The 19,842-nt window shown below is 48.2% G+C and overlaps 1 protein-coding gene and 1 long non-coding RNA gene across 3 annotated transcripts in view; one reads left to right on the top strand and one right to left on the bottom strand.

The window, feature by feature from the left end:
• The window catches only part of epha7 (eph receptor A7), a 62,045-nt gene that overhangs the window by 12,907 nt on the left and 29,296 nt on the right, over positions 1–19,842 (top strand). For both annotated transcript variants that reach the window (XM_023810188.2, XM_023810187.2), the window contains exons 4-5: positions 6,356–6,511; positions 12,258–12,593. In XM_023810188.2, the coding sequence (XP_023665956.1) occupies positions 6,356–6,511; positions 12,258–12,593 (492 nt within the window). The remainder of the gene's footprint in view (positions 1–6,355; positions 6,512–12,257; positions 12,594–19,842) is intronic.
• On the bottom strand, positions 33–978 carry LOC111843014 (uncharacterized). Its single transcript, XR_002838043.2, has 2 exons — positions 654–978; positions 33–543 (listed from the first exon to the last, which is right to left on the bottom strand). It is a non-coding gene; the product is annotated as an uncharacterized lncRNA (long non-coding RNA).

Here is a 19,842-nt window from a genome sequence, read left to right as displayed (position 1 = left end):
ACCCGAATTATCACAAATGGGTATTTAAGTGGTTATGGTAAAAATAGATTTTTATTTTTTTCATTTCCTTGCGGCATCAATTAACATTCATATCACGGGCAAGGTGCCGTTTGTCCAGAGCCGGGACCAGACGGAGTTCTGAGTTCTGAGCGTTCAACAAATTCAGACATGACCTGTATCAGGCAGGAGTGGAACACGGTTTTGTAGCAGACATTAGGCTCTGCATTTTCGCTTCTTAAATATTACGTTGAGACTTTCTGAGGTAATAACAACTGAAAATGAAGACCTGAATTGCAGGCAGTTCAATTTCAATGAAATGTTCAATTTCCTGTGTATTCCGGACTGGTGGCGAGACTTAAATGAAACCAAAATGGAGAAAGGGAAGAAAACAGCAAACCAACAAGAAGTGGTGCAGATTAGGGAAATAGGAGGGTGCGATTTGCGCGCGGGTGGTGTTGTCGTCTCTTGGCCTGCGTGTTGTCGTCTCTTGGTTTCTGTGTTGGTGTTTAAATAGAACCTCGCCGTCAGTCAGTGCAGCAGCGGCTGAAATAAGAAAACAAACCGTGGCTTTTATCAGGCTTGACCTGCTCCACCTGGCATTCATCAGTAGCAGGGGTCGCCTGTTGCTGCTGTCGTCCGCTCGTTTCCTCTACCTCCTTTATCACTCTAATGGGGTGCTATCTGCAGGCCGCTCTCCGCGTCCGCCGCCCCGCCGCCCCGCATTCTTTCCACATCCGTCCCGACAGCCGGGCAGATTCAACACATGACCGGACCTGGGCAGGGAGGGAAGTCGGGGTCCTGGGGAAGGAGACCGTCTGCCACGTGCCTGTCGCTGGGCACTCAACCCGACGCGGAACCGCTGTCCGCTCCAAGCCACGGGGAAACAGGAAGTGAGACACTCGGGGCTGCCCTTCATTTCCTGGTGGAGCCGACCTCACCGCCATTCTCGATGGAAGACAGAGATAACCGCCTCAGCTTAATTTGGGCGCTACGCTAAGTGGCTGTTTTGCAGAAAAGACGTGATTACCGAGCCCATGGCTGGACGCATGTGACATTTAATAATGTTGCTCGGAATTTATTTAGTTATTTTTATTTAGCAGAAGCTTTAGCCCAACATACCAAACAAGTAAGCCAAGTAGCACATAGCAACCATACTTACTTTCAAGCCAGCTAAGTGTAAGTGTGCTTTCTAGGTGTAAGTGCAGCCTGGCTGAGCCTCCAGTGAAAGCCCAGGTATGAGTGTAAGCAGGACTGGAGCAGGAGATACACGACATCTTCCAAAGTAAGAACCAAATAAGACAACTAGCCAACGAGAAGAAAGTGCAGTGACTAGTATCTGAAAATGAGTCGGGTACATTAATACGCTGGTGGTGACTAGTGTCTGAAAATGAGTCATTATTACCCCGGCAGTAACTAGTGTCTGAAAATGAGTCTGATACATTATTACCCCGGCAGTAACTAGTGTCTGAAAATGAGTCTGATACGTTATTACCCCGGCAGTAACTAGTGTCTGAAAATGAGTCTGATACGTTATTACCCCGGCAGTAACTAGTGTCTGAAAATGAGTCTGATACGTTATTACCCCGGCAGTAACTAGTGTCTGAAAATGAGTCTGATACGTTATTACCCCGGCAGTAACTAGTGTCTGAAAATGAGTCTGATACGTTATTACCCCGGCAGTAACTAGTGTCTGAAAATGAGTCTGATACGTTATTACCCCGGCAGTAACTAGTGTCTGAAAATGAGTCTGATACGTTATTACCCCGGCAGTAACTAGTGTCTGAAAATGAGTCTGATACGTTATTACCCCGGCAGTAACTAGTGTCTGAAAATGAGTCTGATACGTTATTACCCCGGCAGTAACTAGTGTCTGAAAATGAGTCTGATACGTTATTACCCCGGCAGTAACTAGTGTCTGAAAATGAGTCTGATACGTTATTACCCAGGCAGTAACTAGTGTCTGAAAATGAGTCTGATACGTTATTACCCCGGCAGTAACTAGTGTCTGAAAATGAGTCCAGCACATAAATAAACTGGCAGCAGCTAGTATCTGAAAATGAGTCTGGTACATTGATAGACCAGCAGTAACTAGTAGTTGAAAATGATTCTAGTACCTAAATAGACCGGCAGTGATTAATATCTGGAAATGAGTCTGGTAAATTAATACCCCGGCAGTAACTAGGTGTTTGAAAATGAGTATGGTACATTAATACACTAGCTGTGACTAGTATATGAAAATGAGTTTGGTCCATTAATATTTGTCGGTGACTAGTAACTGAAAATGTGTCTGGTACATTAATATTTGTCGGTGACTGGTAACTGAAAATTAATCTGGTATGTTAATACACTGGCAGTGACTAGTATCTGAAAATGAAGCTGGTACATTAATATTTGTCGTTGACCAGTAACTGAAAATGAATCTGGTACATTAATATTTGTCGGTGACTAATAACTGAAAATGAATCTGGTACATTAATATTTGTCGTTGACCAGTAACTGAAAATGAATCTGGTACATTAATATTTGTCGGTGACTAATAACTGAAAATGAATCTGGTACGTTAATATTTGTCGGTGACCAGTAACTGAAAATGAATCTGGTACATTAATATTTGTCGGTGACTAATAACGGAAAATCAGTCTGGAACGTTAATATTTGTTGGTGACCAGTAACTGAAAATGAGTCTGGTACGTTAATATTTGTCGGTGACCAGTAACTGAAAATTAGTCTGGTACGTTAATATTTGTCGGTGACCAGTAACTGAAAATGAGTCTAGTACATTAATATTTGTCGGTGACTAGTATCTGAAAATGACTCTGATACATTAATATTTGTCGGTGACTAGTAACTGAAAATGAATCTGGTACGTTAATATTTGTCGGTGACCAGTAACTGAAAATTAATCTGGTACGTTAATACACCGGCAGTGACTAGTATCTGAAAATGAATCTGGTACATTAATATTTGTCGGTGACTAATAACTGAAAATGAGTCTGGGACGTTAATATTTGTCGGTGACCAGTAACTGAAAATGAATCTGGTACGTTAATATTTGTCGGTGACTGGATAACTGAAATGAATCTGGTACATTAATATTTGTCAGTGACTGGATAACTGAAATGAATCTGGTACATTAATATTTGTCGGTGACTAGTATCTGAAAATGAGTCTGGTACATTAATATTTGTCGGTGACCAGTAACTGAAAATGACTCTGGTGCATTAATATTTGTCGGTGACTAGTAACTGAAAATGACTCTGGTACATTAATATTTGTTGGTGACTAGTAGCTGGTGTGGATGAAAGAATGTAGATCTCTTACATTAAAATGTCGCCCCTGAGTTTGACGTCTCATCCATCTATGGCCGCCTTGTCACTGCTGTCCTGGTCTTTTTCATGTAACCTGCAGGGTGCTTGAAGCACGTTAACCTGACCAGTTTTAGCTGCCCTTTGCTGTGTTTTAGCGTGTCCGTGTCGAGCGCCGCTGTCTGGCATGTGGGACGGCAGCCTGTGATTGAGACATCCCCCCCCCCCCTCGCAGAATGCGCCGGGTCTTATTCCCCCTCCGGAGCCACCACCGCCATATATAAAGAAATGCTGAGTGTGGCGGTTTGTCTCCTGCTCTGAATGCGACAGCTTGACCACTGGAAGGCAAAATTACAGATGCAGGCTATGTGCAGTTTGCCAAGGAGCTCGCTAGAATGTCAGATGGTTTTAATCTAAACCCCCCCCCCCCCCCCCCCCCCCACCGTTTTTTTTTTCGTTGCTTAACATCAGCCTTATTCTTAAGGCGTGCCTAATTCCCCCACGTAGTAATGGAGTGCTGCGTTTCTCCCGGACCTCCTTTAGTTTGTGTCAACCTGCCGCTGTGTTGAGTTGCAGCGGGGGCCTGACAGAATAGGGTCACAAATCCGCTAATATGTTATTCGTCCTGCCTTTGTTTGTTTAATTTCCTTCCCTTGTTTGCCGTATGTCTTCATCGCCAATGAGGACAGTCAGTCAGTCAAACCTAGTCTAAAAAAAGCCTCCTTTTCCCCTTTTTTTTCCCCAGACACTTGAATAATATTTGTGGAATTTTCTCTGCATGCTAAAGCCCTATTGCTGTGCGAGATGCAGGAAGTGATGCCTGCTTATAGTCATCAGGTTAAATTGATAGGGGAAAAAAAAACAAATAGATTTATTCTATCCGTTCAGAATAGGTCTGTATTATAATGGCGCCATTACATTATGGAAAAAAAAAAACACAGAACAAGAGAATTATGACTCAATAGAATTTTTTTCCCGTCCTCGAGTTGTGATGGAGGAAGTGTCACGTAAAATTAATCCCGAACGTACAGTTATGTGCTCATGAAAGGAGATTCTGGCACAGGGTTTGCCGAGCAGAGGAAGTTTGCCAGCCCACAGCACTCGCTGCCAGGCTAAGAATGCCCGCCCTGGGCCGTCGTGTTAATGCATGTCACGGAAAGTGAGGCGGAGGCAGAAGCAGTGCGAGGGCGTGCACGAGGGCGTGCACACGGTCACTCGCGTCTCAGTACTGTTTGATTTCAGGACCAATTTGCAGGCCTTTTACTTGCCCTGTATTATACAAACATTTCAGCTATTCGGAGACATCGATAAACAGAGAGTGATCGGGAAAAAAAACGTAAAATAAACATGATAGCGCAAAATCTGTAGCTTTTGAGGGCTGTTTACTTTCAGGGTCTCCGTTTACGTCGCACTAGTGCAGATAACCGCTAATTTTGGGCTGGTAGACAGTTTAGCCATTTCAGCCATACGGTCGGTGCGTATCCTGGCTGGGCCACGGACCTGCCGGCCCTCCGGCTTACGGCTCTCAGATAAGAAACGGCAAACAGACGGGGCGACTTATCAGAATGTTTAAACAGCCGTATAGTTGGAAACATTTAAACAAGGAACGCAGTATGTCTGTGATTATCCCAGTGCAACAACGGGCCTGTCGTTTTACCATTAACACGGGTGAAACTGAAACACACAAAAACTATGAGTTAATCTCGTAATGCAATACAGATTTATTCTGTTGTATATTTATGACCTAGTCACAAAAAAAATAAACAGTATAGCATAGAAAATTAGTTTAACAGTATTGTTAATGGGGCTGTGTTTCCTGTTAGGAAGTTAACCACAAAGTATTGAAACCACAAAGCACTGGAATTCCTATTTTCATTCCCAGTCCTAAGGGTAAGGAAACAATACCGATGAAATTGGATCTTTTACATACGTTGCCAGTTGTCTTATTTTGTGAAGTCTGAAACGCAACATTATGGCTTCTGTGCGTGCCAAGCAGATGTAGCTGAGTAATTATGGTCCAGACGTGTTAAAATGTCGAACTCAGGCATTATCCATCGGCTGATTGTTTTAATTGCCCACCCACAATGTCATCCCCACCAAAATAACCTTTATATGAGGTAACAGCTTATTTGGGATGTGTCACAGAAAGGACTGAATTTAGTAACATTAAATTGCCGCAGTCTGTTTCTCCTTTGACAAGAAGTGGACAAAACAGATTGTCTCTGTAAGGTTTATATAAGCTCCATGCTGTAAAAAATTTCCTACATATCTATGCTCTGGTATTTAATTTTTAGCAAAATTAAATTCCTGGAAGTTAATACTGACCTCTTATTTCCCAGAGAGTGTAAGCAAACACTTTGTGTATGTTTAGCATGTTGAAAATCAGGCATAAATCCACATTTTCTGAAGGATTTCTTTCTGGTTTATCTGTCCATTGGCAAATGAAGTGAATGAGCTCATTCCGACACACATTGCTTACTTCCTGTTTCTAAATATCACCTTTCATGGTTCTTCACTAGAACATTGTGACCATATGGTGAGATAAAATAAGTGCCTACATTATTTATGAACGCAGAGTTCGGATAAATCTAACCATCCATGCCTGTAGCCACCGGCGATTTCTAAATAATTTATGAATTGTCTTTGATCCTAAGCTGACAAGTCATTTCATGTTACCTTTAACTTTGAAGGTGAAATGCTGGAATACACTGTTTCTGTTATGGTGACCAGACCCAGATCGCAACACCCCTGACACACATTCACCAATTTTTTTGTTACTCTAAATACACCAAATTTTTGCTTAGTACGACGTAATGCGTAACATAGCAACAGATGATGTCATGCCTAGCTGTCTTCTCTGTCGAGGAATGTGTTCCTTAGCTGAGCTGTGCACTCATAGAAGGGCTGTTTGGTTGCGCACATGGGCCTCTACGTCCTTCTCCTTGCCGATGGCCACGTGGGTTTGTTTCCTGCTCAACATGGACTCCTATGTCGCATCCTGTACGCAGCCCTCTTGACCCGTCCCTCTCTCCCTCCCTCAATTCCTGCAGCCTGTGGTCGTGGCTTCTACAAGGCATCCTCCCAGGACCTGCAGTGCTCACGCTGTCCAGCACGCAGCTACAACGACCGCGAAGGCTCCTGGCGTTGCGACTGCGAGGACGGCTACTACCGCGCGCTGTCCGACCCGCCTTCCGCGGCCTGCACGCGTAAGTCCCTCAGCGTCTGGAGAGCATGTGCTGCTCTCTTTGGCCAGTGCTCGTTAAACCCCCACCCCCCTACTCCTGCATTGTCTTTTTATAATTATGTCTCAGTGCCTGCTTTTCCTTTTTTCATTGTTTTTTGTAATGATCAGAAGAGCAATTTGCCACTTCCTGTCGGAAAGATCGCAATTACGGCCGGACGCCCCTCATGTCTCCATTTGTCCTGGTGAAGGTTACCCTTATGGGAGGAACGTCGCTGGCGTGTTGGCGTGGGCGCTGAGAGCCCGTAGTGGGGGGGGGGGGCAGGCTTTCCTCCCCCTCGGCGGCGCTCCTCCAGGAGCCAGGCCGTGCTGCCTTTGTACCCTCTCTCCCCCAGGGAGCCGACGGCCAGCTCGCCGGAGTCAGATGGGGGGGGGGGCTGAAAATTAAATTTAACGAACAGCGTTCCAGGGGCGGAGAAGGACTCCATTAACGACGGATCAGGGAAAATGAGGGTCCTCCTCTGACATGCTGATTTATACTTTACACATTAGCTGAAAATTGAATCAAATTGGGCACCTCTCTTCCCGGTCTTAATTCCGCGACCCAATCAGTGGCAGAGCGGGTGCAGATGGCCGGGTCGACCCAGTCGCCACGTAAAGCCTCCCCATTGGTAAACCGGGCAAAAAGAGAAGTCAAACTGCCCCCCCCCCCAACCGCTTAGTCCATTTTATGAATGACAGATCCATTACCCTCCTCTCACGTCTGAGCTCTGCTTTTACCGTCTGCGAGCGGATTGCTTAACTTTCCTGTTCTACATTTGTGTTCCACATGAGCTGAGGGTAAAATACTTAAGCAGGAAAAGAGGAAAAGTGCTTTGTGTCTGTCTGTCTGTGTCTGTCTGTATGTATGTTTGTGTCTGTCGGTCTGTATGTATGTTTGTGTCTGTCTGTCTGTCTGTCTCTGAGCAGCTCTCCTCATACCTAATGGGCCTCTTGTCGTACAGCATGACCATCCGCCATGGTTAACAATGCTTTTTGTCTGTCTGTTTTATCTCAATTATATCTGGATTAAGTTATTTTGGCCACACAAATTGACAAGGAAGGAGATTTACTTGCTGGGATTTAGAATGTCATTAAATTGAAAGGTAATTGGATGTGAATTTACATGCTTTGAATGAAGCGCTTGATTGGCAGGTTTTTAAATGAGCGCTCGGACATAATCGTAGGCTCAAGACAAACAGTGTGACATATCCCTATAGAACATGGATTAGGGACATCTTCTTGAAATTCCAGTTACGGAAATTATATATATAAACGGAAATCATACTCCTAATAGTCAATGAATGGAAATATTTTTTTTAAAAGGACATGAAGCTAAAATGTATATTATGGGGTGCCATGCTTTAGTGTATGTGCCCAGTGGCACCCAGGCTACAGGAGCATAAAAGGAGTCGTCTCATTCAGATGCAAACTGATGCGATAATGAGATACGCTGAAGGGCCTTTGCTGGGGATATTTCTGTTAGCACAGAGGGGAGACATGAGATGGTGACAGATTTTGGATTCCCCATCAATCAGGCGACAGCTGTGAGCAGCGCCGAGGCTAGTGGGGTCTGAAAAGGGCAGCACTGAGTGCCCCCCCCCCCCCCCCCCCGTGTCCGCCACCTCTCTGGGCTGACATCTCTCAAAGCTTCCATCCTGTCAGCAGTTGCTAGGGGACGAGGCGGGGGCTGTAGGACAGAGAGTCGTAAGGGCCCCCCGTCCGTCCGCCTGTCATGTGCGCTCTGCGCTCGTCTGCCATTTTCTGCCAAGAATGTGCCGGCCCCCTCCATGTTGGCGCAGGGGTCAAAGGTCAGGGCACACGTTTGCCGATTAGGATTTAGAGCTGGTGGGTGATGTAATTACCATGCTTGGGCGACCCCCCCCTCCCCTCCTCAGCCTGACTTAAGCAGAAGCGACTCTCCATTGAGTCCTTAGATCCATAATAGGCAGTGGTATGTCCGCAACGCCCAAGAGTCGTTTTCTAAGCAGCTAAGCTTCAGATTCGCTTGTCCTAAGCCCCGACTCACGGAGGTCTTTAAAACTCTGTGCAGGATAATAAAAACAAGCTTAAGGGAAGAGCTTTATTTAAGGACATTTAGTAGTTCAATAAAGAGGCGTCAACACTGTTTTATGAAGACAGCCGACAAATTAGTTTAATTTATTAAAGACCTTTACCGCGCTCTGTCGTTTTTCCCGGCGTCCTTCCCAGCAGCACCGGCTGGCCGTGAAAAAGTCATTTCAAAGGCCAAGTGGAAGCGAGAGATTTTGGCGGCAGCACCGGGGTTCGGGGGAGGGCAGCGCGTCTGGAGTCCGCCAGAGAGGGGGGCAGGCGGCGCGGCGTGAGAATTAGTCACCGGGGGGCGCTTATTCAAAAGCGGAACGGAAGGACAGCAGAATCGGCGGACCAGCGGCTCTGTGGCATTGTGCCGTCAGAAGTGGCTGACAGGGCAGACAGACAAAGGTGCGCGGGGAGCAGAGGCCCCCCCCCCCGCCACCGCCGCTGCTCGATTGAGACGTCCCAATCTGTGCAAATCCATGAAATGAAGCTTCCGTCTAAGGCAGAGAGCGAGCGGGGAGGAACGCGGGCCGATACGGCGGACAGAGGCACAAGCCCCTGAGCTGAGAGGAGCGGCAGACAGGCAGAGGCTGAGGATGTCGGTGCTGTGCGCCGCAGGTACAGCGGGCCGGAAAGGAAGCCGTCCGGGGGGGGTGGGAGCCGGGCACACGCGGGGGGGTGCAGACAGCGAGCGCCGTGTTCAGGGCGCCTCCCCAGCATGTATTTATAATGCTCAGCATGTGATGCTTTTAGTAAAAATTATTTTTAAAATGAAGCTGGTGGCTCAGTGGGTAGCCGCATACTTCCAGAGTTGGGGGTTCGAGTCTCATTCATGTTCTGTCGGGGGGGGGGGGGGGGGCTTGCAAGCTCTCTCTGCATCACGCTGATGTCCTCTGGGGGCTCCAGCCTGCCCCCGCAGGCCAGAGGCATGCAGTTAGGAACACTGGCTTTGCTCCCGCGGTGTGTGACTTGCACGCCCCCGGGGTCGATAAACATCCCCTCCAGGGGGCACTTGTGCCTCGTCCTGCCTGGGACAGACACAAGGTCACAGTGACCCCATACCGGATACGCCATTAGAACAGTGTTTCCAAATCCGGTCCAGGAGACTCACAGACCCCAGCTTTGAGGAAGCAAAAATGTGGACAGTCTGACAAGGAGCAGGGAGGGAGCAAAAATGTGGACAGTCTGACAAGGAGCAGGGAGGGAGCAAAAATGTGGACAGTCTGACAAGGAGCAGGGAGAGAGCAAAAATGTGGAACGACTGTGGGTCCCAGAGGACCGGACTGGGAAACAATGGTTTAGAAGATGGATGGATGGAATATCTGAAATATTTGCAAATAGCTTTTTAAATAAAACCAACAAAAATTACATTTTATTGGACATTATTAAGACAACATTCACAAGTTCCTGTTACCGTTATATATGTACATTTTTTTAGTTGCTAGCAAAATGCGTCGTTTTTTTCAGTAATTATTCTCTAATGCCTTGGGGAAGCGGCTGCCCTTTACTCAAACCTTTAGCCCGCCTCTGTGGTTTCTGTTGCAATTTTGGTCCGTAATGCGTTATTGATTACAGTCTGCTGAGCAGGGCTGAGGTGGGGAGGTCAGGGCTGGGGGTTAGGGAAGTCTCCCCGAGCCTTTCCACAGGTGTGCAGTTAAGTGATTTATAAGAATACCGGCCCACATCTGAAGCAGGCGTATCCATGACGACAATTTGCGTTATAACGTTGTTTTTACATTAGCCGAGCACGAGTTGCGACCCCCCCTTGTGCCGTGTCTTACATTTTTCACAATGGAGGAAAACGCTTTGATTTTTTTTTTTTGCTTCTCAAATTGCGGTTCAGAGTAATTTCAGAATCTTTGGGCTAATTAATAGTAAATGTTGCCAAGGTGATTGTGGGCAAACAAAAGGGGCACTGAGATATCTCATTAGACTGAGCCGTGCATGTGTCGCTGAGGGGCTTGTGGGCGGGATTAGCATCAGCCAGTGGGATTGCAGTTGCACCTGCTGCCTGTATCGACACACTCATTTACATCACTTCCTGTCCCTGGCCTTTCAGCTCCACTAGCAAGCCACTGTGCAGTCCAGCAAGCACTATATACATGCCAGAAAAAGGTATATGGTCTATACCTGATGGATGCATTGTATTTGTAGAGAGGCTAAGATTATTTAGAAAGAAATTCAGGATAAGACAGAGTGATGTTTTACTGTCTGAATTTAATCAGATGGTTACATATGCATTTGCCGTGTCGTTCAGAATCTTTATACTCACAACATATTTGCCCCAGAGCGCTTAACAGATCTAACAAGAATAACAGCATATATTTACATAACTGTTAATATTGCACTGTAGTAAAAAATCATAGGGGGGAAAAAAACAAATCAGTGGAATGGAATCAAAACCCTTTATAATACTTATAGGAGAATGAAAAACCTCAGAAGGTCAGAACTGCCCCCCGACACTGAGGCATGGCAACAATAAACTGCTCGGCACAAAGTGCATAGCTGCTGCCGCTGTGGTGTGGAGTCCAGGCTAAATCCATTAGCAACTCCTGGCCATTAGCAGCCCCTGTGTTCACCTTTGGAAAGGCTAGCGCCACCGCCAGGAGGGGAGGAATAAAAGCGCATACTCATACTGAGGCCCAACAGACACTCATAAAGACAAACGGCAGCGTGTCTCTCCATGCTGTCCCACCTGTGACCAGACCGCTGTCCCAGGCTTTGTCCTTTCATAACATTCCAGATCTTCTTCAGCATAGTAGCTAATTGCTGTTTTCATGAACCTCCCCCGACCTTTTAGGCTAAACTCCGACTTGCATGTGCTTGTATTTCACTTTGCAGCTGTACTAATTCCAGATAGTATTGAGTAATTCTTTCTCCTCATCTGCCCCTCCTTAGTTCCTGGGAATAAAAAAAAAGGTGTTTTAAAGGTAGCGTTTCTCCCATTGCCAGGTTACATCACTTCAAAACTTTCCGCATTGTTTTAGAAGAACCTTTACACAAAATTTTTTACATCTGGCTCATAAAAAATGCAGTTTAATTGAGGTAGAGATTGTTACTGTCAGATTAGGCCTGGACTTCGTAATATTTAAAGCCCAAATGCTGTTTATAAATCAGGGCTTTATGGGGTAATGACACGATCCTTCAGCGTGCCGCATTGTGTCTGCACACCACGCTGAGCTAAATTAGGCCTTATCACAACACTGCGTTCTGTCTGCAGTCCGAAATGGGCCAATAACTTGAGTTTAAATCTGACCCATAAATCGCTGGGGCAGGAACATGCATTCTGGCCCGAAATCGTAAAGTCGGACCGTCTCCACCGTCATCTGTATCGCGGCAGCCTCTGCGGTCATCTTAGCAGGTCGCAGGCTCTGTTTCTTTTTTTTTTTTTACATATGCGTAATGAAATGCGAACGGCATGCGTCATTATGCACAAAGAGCCGTGAGGCTCTTCACAGCCATCATCACCATCACCATCACCATCATCTTCCCGAGCGCCGCCGGCAATAGCGCCATGCTAATACACGGCTAACGTCCCACAGCACTGGAAAAAGCACTTTGCTCTTGGGCCTTAACATCAGCCTCACAGTCCTGCTGGTTCCCCTCTCGCGCCGGCAGGCCTCTGACTCACCTCCCCTTTATTTTGTGCCCCCTCCCCCCCCCCCCATTCACAGGGCCCCCTTCAGCGCCGCAGAATCTGGTCTTTAACATCAACCAGACCACAGTGACCCTGGAGTGGACCCCCCCGGCAGACACGGGAGGCCGCAGTGATGTCACCTACCGGGTGGTGTGCCGCCGCTGTACCTGGGACCCTGAGGAATGCGTGCAGTGCGGCAGCAACGCAGTGTACGCCCCACAGCAGGCCGGCCTCACCGACACCTATGTCACCATCTCCGAGCTGCTGCCGCACGCCAACTACACCTTTGAGGTGGAGGCGGTGAATGGCGTCTCGGACCTCAGCCGCACGCAGCGGCTCTTTGCCGCCGTCAGCATCGCCACCAGCCAGGCAGGTAAGAGATGCCGGTGAGCACCAGCAGAGGGCGACGCCGAGTCGGCCGCCGTCGCCACGCGTACGCCTTTTCACGGCATCTGTCATCCGAGACCGAGAAATGCTGAGTGATGACCTCCGTGTCGCGTATGCACGCGCCGCTTCTTTGCCATCCATTATTCCTGCTTGCATTTAGCCGCGTCTTAAACCCGTTAAGCGATTTGCGATGTTTGTGTTTCGCAGCACAGAACCACGTTGCCGTAGCGACAACGTCAGCGGTTACATCTGAGAAACGTGTACGCAGTTTGCCAGTGTGGGTCTGACGCTTCGGCAATTAAATACGCTCCAGTAGTCGCAGATCTGTAGTATTTATGATAACATGCATCGTTAAGCCTCTCTGCCAGCGCTAGCACACGGAACGATGTCATATATTCTTCTGGTGATCTACAGTAATTAAAACGCTCGGCCTTTGACAGCCTGAGAACGCACACCGGACTGCACTGAACTCTGTAATTATTTCCACAGATCCACCAAATGGGGCTCCAGTTTTCTGGCTAAGTGTGCGCGTTGCACGCTTCCTGTGCTAAAGAGGGCTTGCTGTCACCGTTTTAGTGCCTTAGAAGGGATCTGGGGGTAGGCCGAGGGTGGGCTGGTACGATTGGCATTAATGGCATCCCAGTCTGCTGTCGTGGAAGCTTGTAGACTCTCCTGTCGCGGACTGTGTTTACTGTAAAGCGGCCAAACACTGTTAATCGAGGATCAAAAAAAATATATATCTCAATAAGCTGAAGCATCCAATCAGCAGAAGAAGCAAAATTCTTTGTTGGTGATGCCGGTGTTTGGTCTCACTGTACTACACGTGGATACTGCTAGATTCCGGCAGTTGTCTTTCTGCATGTAATTGGACTATGTGTATCTGTGTATATAATCTGAAAATGGAGTAGAAAAAACACACAGAAGACAAGGAGACAGAATGGGTCTTACGAGAGCCATCTCCTTCTCAATTTGCCAGGAGGTCAGACGGAAAAGAGATGGTAATTGTTGCCAGGCAGCAGAATGAATGTGTGATGCGGAGAAGGGGTATGATGTATGCTGGGTGACAGGGCCTGTGACAGAGGCGCACGCAGGCATGTGCCGTGGGTAGCCTTGGCAAGGACGCAAGGTCGTAGGAAGGAGACCTGTGAAAAACAATTAACACAGCCTCAGCATGAGCCTTTCATCATTACGCTCAGCACGCCGACAGCTAACAATTACCGCGCCAACCAACCAGCTCCGCCACGTCCGTGCCGCTGCCGTCGAGTGGTACCGGGTGTTAATTGATAAAAAAATGAGTTTGCTTATGCAACACGAAGGGTATGTATTACATTTAAGTAGCGCCACTTTAAATCAGAGTTTGCCTAATAGATGATTACGTCGCGCTCTGTCCGTGGGGATCCCCGCGTTAGTGATGTATGTGGGCAGTCTCACTTTCTCGCACGCTGGATATTAACCTGTCTCCGTGACCTCGTGAGTGCCAGCCGCTTGCGGTGCCCGCCTGAGCGACTCCGCTTCTGGAACCGGTGGCCGGCGCCGGCCCGGCTCAGGAGGGCGACTTTATTACCGAGAATTCTGGAAGCTGTTAACCTTTGCCAGACCGACGCAGGAATCCTATCGCGGGAGAAGTGCTAAAGAGGGCGTCGGCCTTCTTGGGACGCCTTCCTGTAACCCGCGCGGTCGGGTCTTTCTGCAGCCAATGGCGAAACGGACACGGGGAGGATGTGATTGCGTGAGGGCAGGTGGCAGTGCTGATGAGGGTCGCACATCTCCCCTAATTATACTGAAGACACTGTCTGGGGTAACACATCTATCGTTGAAGGTGTTGAGTGCCTATTGTTCCTTGAAGTCTAATTGCGATTCAGGTTTGTCTTTCCCGGACTTAAATAATGACGCTTCACCGAAGTATATGCAAATTTGTTATTGTGATATTTGGAGTAGTTACAGTATATATGCGATATAAATATCAGCCTCTCAGCTACTAGCTAAAAAAGGCAGGGGCGTCAGAAGCATTTTGAATGTGGGGGGGACACACTGGTATAAAACTAATATTTTATGTTAAATGTGGGGGGGTCCAAACGTATAATTATGAAATGTGAGGGGGACTCGGATTTAATGAAGGCCTCACTCCGAGGCCCCGGTTCCAGTGTCACAACTGGCTTGTAAACAGGACGCACTGGTCAAACGCGTCGCTGTAGTTTCTTAAATAGCCATTAATATGCACTTCGAGGGACATCGCATCTCAGGAAGAAAATGCGCTGTGGAAAATAGCATAGAGAACGGATCAGAATCCGACTCAGCAGTAGGGAATGCGCAGAAACAAGTGCGCAGGCGGCAAGGGGCGTAGACAGCGTGATCGGGGGGCGGGGGGAGCCGTTTAAATTGATTTTAATGCAGGTGTCAGCTAGAATCCATTGTACATTTATACGCATTCAGATGCAGTGTGTACTGCAGAGTCCAGCGGCCTTTTGCAGTGAGGCATGCTGGGATTGGGGGGGGGGCTTGTCTCATCAGTGTTTAAGCTGCTATTCATTGACTTATTGACTTATTGTTATTGCCCAAATGCATACGAAACCCTTAACAGTGCCCTCTTTTTCTCTTCATTCCCTCATTTGGAATCTTTGGAAGCACACATGTATACGTTTCAGCCACATATCCAGTACACCAGTGTGGTCCTCGGGACCCACAGACAGTCCATGTTTTTGCTCCCTCCTGGGAACTGGGAGGGAGCAAAAACCTTGGACTGTCTGGCAAGGAGCTGAGAGGAAGCGAAAACATGGGTCCTCAACCAGATTGGGAAACGCCACAGTACACTATTCCTGGTACCCCTGGTAATGTAGCAGGGAATACCCAGGGAATACCCAGCCCAGGATGCCAGTCCCTCACAGGGCACACACACACAGACACACACACCGGGCAATTTGGAGATGCCAGTTTGCCAAGTGCATTCGTGGGGCTGTGGCAGGAAACCAGAGAGCATGCAGGAAACACACATAACATGGGGAGCATATGCAGACTCCACACGCAGAGAGCGGGACGCAACTCAAACCTGCGAATCTGGGGGCATCAGGCAACAGGGCTGCCCACTGGGTCCCCACTGCCTGGAAGCAGTTCAGGATAATTACTAGATATAAACCTGAGCCTCTTAAGGAAACCGAATGAATAAATCTTTATTGCTCAAGCAGAGAGTCGTCATGAGCTGCGCTGCAGCTTTCGAGACTGGGATGGAGAATCTTTAGGACAGATCCGTTTTAATCACAAAGATGAGGCAGTAACTCACCAGGATGAGAAGTTTTATTTTTTTTTTCCAGCAAACATGCAGTTGTTTATCCCACTGCTTCTCCCACTGGTAAGGAGAAGAGCAGAGCCAGACACGTAAGCCTTTCTGTGGGAAATCGGCAGCTCGACGGCTCACTGCCGGGGCCCCAGATTAGTCATAAGCTATGTTTGTGATGCTAATCTCCCCCCAGAAGACTTGCCCATAGTCTGCGCTTCGCCCGGTCATTAAGAGTAACTTATATAACCACTCTCCTCAGTCTTGACGGTGAAGACGGGCGTTGCGAGAGAACGAATGGCCGTCGGGTGGAGCGACGCGCTCGAGTGCCTGCATGAGCTAGCCGCGGAGGTGCTAATGCGATCGCCGTCGCCGGCTAACTTTGTAAGCGATGCGGCTGGGTGTATTAGTAGACAGCGGCCGGTGGGAGTGATAAGGCCATCGACGCAGCGCCTGCGCCTGAGTTCCGGCGGATTGATCCACGCTTGTCCCATATAACCAGACTCAGCCGGTGTCATTTTCTAGTTAAGTGGATCCGCCACTGTGGTGTTTGTCTGCAGTTTTGCATTACCTGGCAACCCATTGTCCCGCCCCTCTCCCTCTCCCCCTCTGTCTCTCCTTCTCTATCGCTCTCTCTTTCTGTCTCTCTCCTTCCTTCTCACCCTCTCTCTCTCCCCGACTGCCCCATCTCTCTCTCTCCCTCTCCCCGACTCACCCTCTCTATCTCCCCCTCTCTCCCCTGACTCCCCCCTCTCTCTCTCTCTCCCTCTTTCTCCCTCTCTCTCTCCCTCTCTCTCCCTCTCTAACACACATACATCCTTTTCTTTACCTCCTTCCTCGCAGTAATTCGATGAGCCCTGGGCAGGGCGGCGGGCTTCGACAGCTGTAGCAGAGCGGCGGTGGTCTCTCAGGGCGGGGGCTCCCGGCACTTAACCCCCGGCTTCCCGCAAAAGCCTCCCGATTCGTCTGCCACCCAATCCGTCAGCAATGAATAATTTTCATGGAAGGTGCACTTTAATTACTTTCCCATTTAAATGGCATTATCGTGCCCTATCTAGGTAATTAATCTCCCCAAGTATCCTGTTTCAGCCTTTTATTGCGGGCAGACGAGCCCCCTAAATCCCCCCGCCCCCCACCCAGAATCCCGTGTGGCTGAATGAGCGCCCCTGCTCACAGTGAGGCCCCCCCTGCCTTTGCCCTCCGGTCGGCCCTCTGCCGGCCTCGGACCCTGGGAACCGCGAGGTGCTGTGTCTCTCTGGGAAGGATACTGGGGGGGTGCGGGGGGGGGGGGGCTGTTCCAGATCCCTTAGTGCTGCTGCTCTGCGGCCATTTTCCCCGCACTGTCTCACTGTCGTCATCGTCATATTATTATTATTATTATTATTATTTAATATTAATAAGCCACTGTGCCCTGCTCTTGCTCAGGAAGGCTTGATGCTGACTCTGCCTGTACTACATAAGCACGGGGGCTTGTGCACCTATTTAATTAGAACCCCAAGGGCCCCCCAGTGACAGGGGCCCTAAGAATCTGAATCATAATTGGGTTGGTCTGGGATGGGGCCCAAAATCTCGAACCTCACCCGTGTGTGTAAGCTCTTCTCTCTTTGCTGACAATGGATGGATTACATCGGCAAAGTTTCTTTTATTGTGTTTTTGTATTTCTCTGCAGACATGTAACAGTTTAATGTGCGTTTTCCAGAACGGGTGTTATTTATGAGGCTGATTAGGAATATGCTTGTAAGAAGCGTGCAGCTCTGTATGATGGCTGTGCCTCTGCTCTGTAGGGGGTCTCACAGGGTTAAAAGAGGGCAGGGGGGCGCAGATCAAGGTGCACTTTAAATATTCGGATTCGAGTGAGCCAGCAGAGTTTTGAGTGTATGTCTATGACAGTCTGGCTATTGTTTACAGTAACAAAAAGCCAAAATGAACTTTAATATGGAAACCTCACCTTTGGAGTGTGTTTAAGGCATTTGACACTTAACAGGGGTAGAAAAAAAAAACATTTTGGGATTCCATTATACTAACATGGAAAAAAAAAAACGCCAAAGTTGTGCCCTACGGAGAAGCTTCCTGCCTTGTGAAAAGCTTTTAAGCTGCGACAGCTGTGAGAGCATAGTGGATGGCATTCCGCTGCAACGTGAAGGCTCTCTGGAGAAAGTGTCGTGGAGAATGAAAATGAAACACTATTTTTAAACCATAAATTAATAGTCTTAATGTTAATTTCAGATTCACTAAACTTGTATTAATGAGTTTCTTTTGAATGACAGGTACTAATTGAAGTGGTCTCTAAGGATAGCGGTCTCATCTCTCAGACGAGACAGATGATAAATAAGGGTGTTATAAACTCAGAACAATGAGCCGGCGGTAAGAATTATTTAGAATTTGGGTTCGGTGTTACAGCATAATGATTAAAGTGCTGTTGGTCAGGATGGAAGGGTGTTCTGTGAGCTAAAGGTGGATCGTAAACCAAACGAAGCCAAAATCTTGCTCTTTAATTTTATTATGGCGTCATCTGTTAAAATTTTGTTGGATGCAGTACTGAAAAAAGCATTCATATAATTAAAAAAATATATATTGGAGTCCTTGGTCAGTTAATAAGCAGAAGTTCTGTCAATAATAATAATAATAATAATAATAAGAAGAAGAAGAAGAAGAATCCACTGTGTTTGTTGACATCTAGAGCACTAAGAAGGTTACCATTCAGTCTCCCATCTCAGTTCCATGTGGATCTGGTTACTGTCCCAGCCAAATTCAATCTTACACACGGTCCGGAAAGATCTTTGCATTCTTATTGGTGGGATTTGGGGAGACCTGGCCGGAGCTGTGCATTCGGAGCCATCGTGGCACTGGTGTGTGTTTACGCGTCCTTACGTGGTGACAGCGGTCACCACACGGACAGCGGGGGGCCCCAGTCTCCCTTTACTGCCCTTGTGTGGCCCTGGGGCCCTTGCAGTCCCCGTTTATGAGTAGCAAATGCTCGCGGTGTAGATGACCCCCCCCCCGAGCCCGAGGACCTGCGGGTCAGTCCTGGTCGAGGTGGTAAAGTGTTTCATTTCCTGTCGTAGAACCGGAGGGAATAGAGAGAGAGAGAGAGGCAGTAACTCTGAATATAGGTGCATGTCACAGGTGTCCAATAAATGCAGCAGGATTTCAGACACCTGCATGTGGCCGTCGGGATTGAGACGTTCCCCCCGCACCCCCGCTGGCTCGCGAGCCGCCGATCGCCTGGCGCCGCTCAAAGGGAGCATCTCCACGCTCGGCACAGGGCCGTCTCCGTCGCAGCCTGACAGTACAGAAGCAGCCTGACAGGTCAGATCAAGCCGTCAGTTACCGGGAAGCGAAGACACAGCCGGGCCCCCGCCCGCTCGCTGACAGATTTGGAGGGGTTTGGATACCGAGGTCCAGCATAGTGCGTGGGAGGCTTTAAATGTGTTTTTATTTCTAAACAGGGCCATTTAGAAAGAGGCCGGTGTCAGCGGTGCCGTTAGCTTAGCCCCGGTGACGTTAGCGCTGCTTTCGGAGCACACGCTTCAGCTTCCGAGGCGTCTCAGTACACAAGCGAAGACAAAAGACTGACAGGCTGCTTTGTGCCTGTCATTGTCTCACTGGCAAGCCGTCTCCTGTAGTGAGAAGAACTAATTATGTGTTGAGCGTCCCCCCTCCCCCCACCGCCGCCACCTTATTCAGACCATCACATTTGAAAACCATAATGACTTTCACTCAGACTATTTCTGCTGTGGAAAAAAGCAGGTCTTGCTGGAAAATTCGCAGTTGACACCTCCGTGAACGAAAGCGAATAATTACACATGACCCCATGACACCCACCCCCCCCCTCCCGCCTTCGCTGGCCCCAACCTGCCACAGAAAGCTCCATAGCGGAGTGTAAACTCAGGTCTGTCCCGTGCACCTGCTGGATCCCTCATTCACTCTCCCCTCCCCCCCCCCAGTACATAAGCGCCATGCT

Source organism: Paramormyrops kingsleyae, chromosome 19 (genome assembly GCF_048594095.1).
Source record: "Paramormyrops kingsleyae isolate MSU_618 chromosome 19, PKINGS_0.4, whole genome shotgun sequence".
In the NCBI taxonomy this organism is placed as follows: domain Eukaryota; kingdom Metazoa; phylum Chordata; class Actinopteri; order Osteoglossiformes; family Mormyridae; genus Paramormyrops; species Paramormyrops kingsleyae.
The sequence above is the reverse complement of the archived record's forward strand: the minus strand, read 5'-3'. Positions and strand labels throughout refer to the sequence as shown.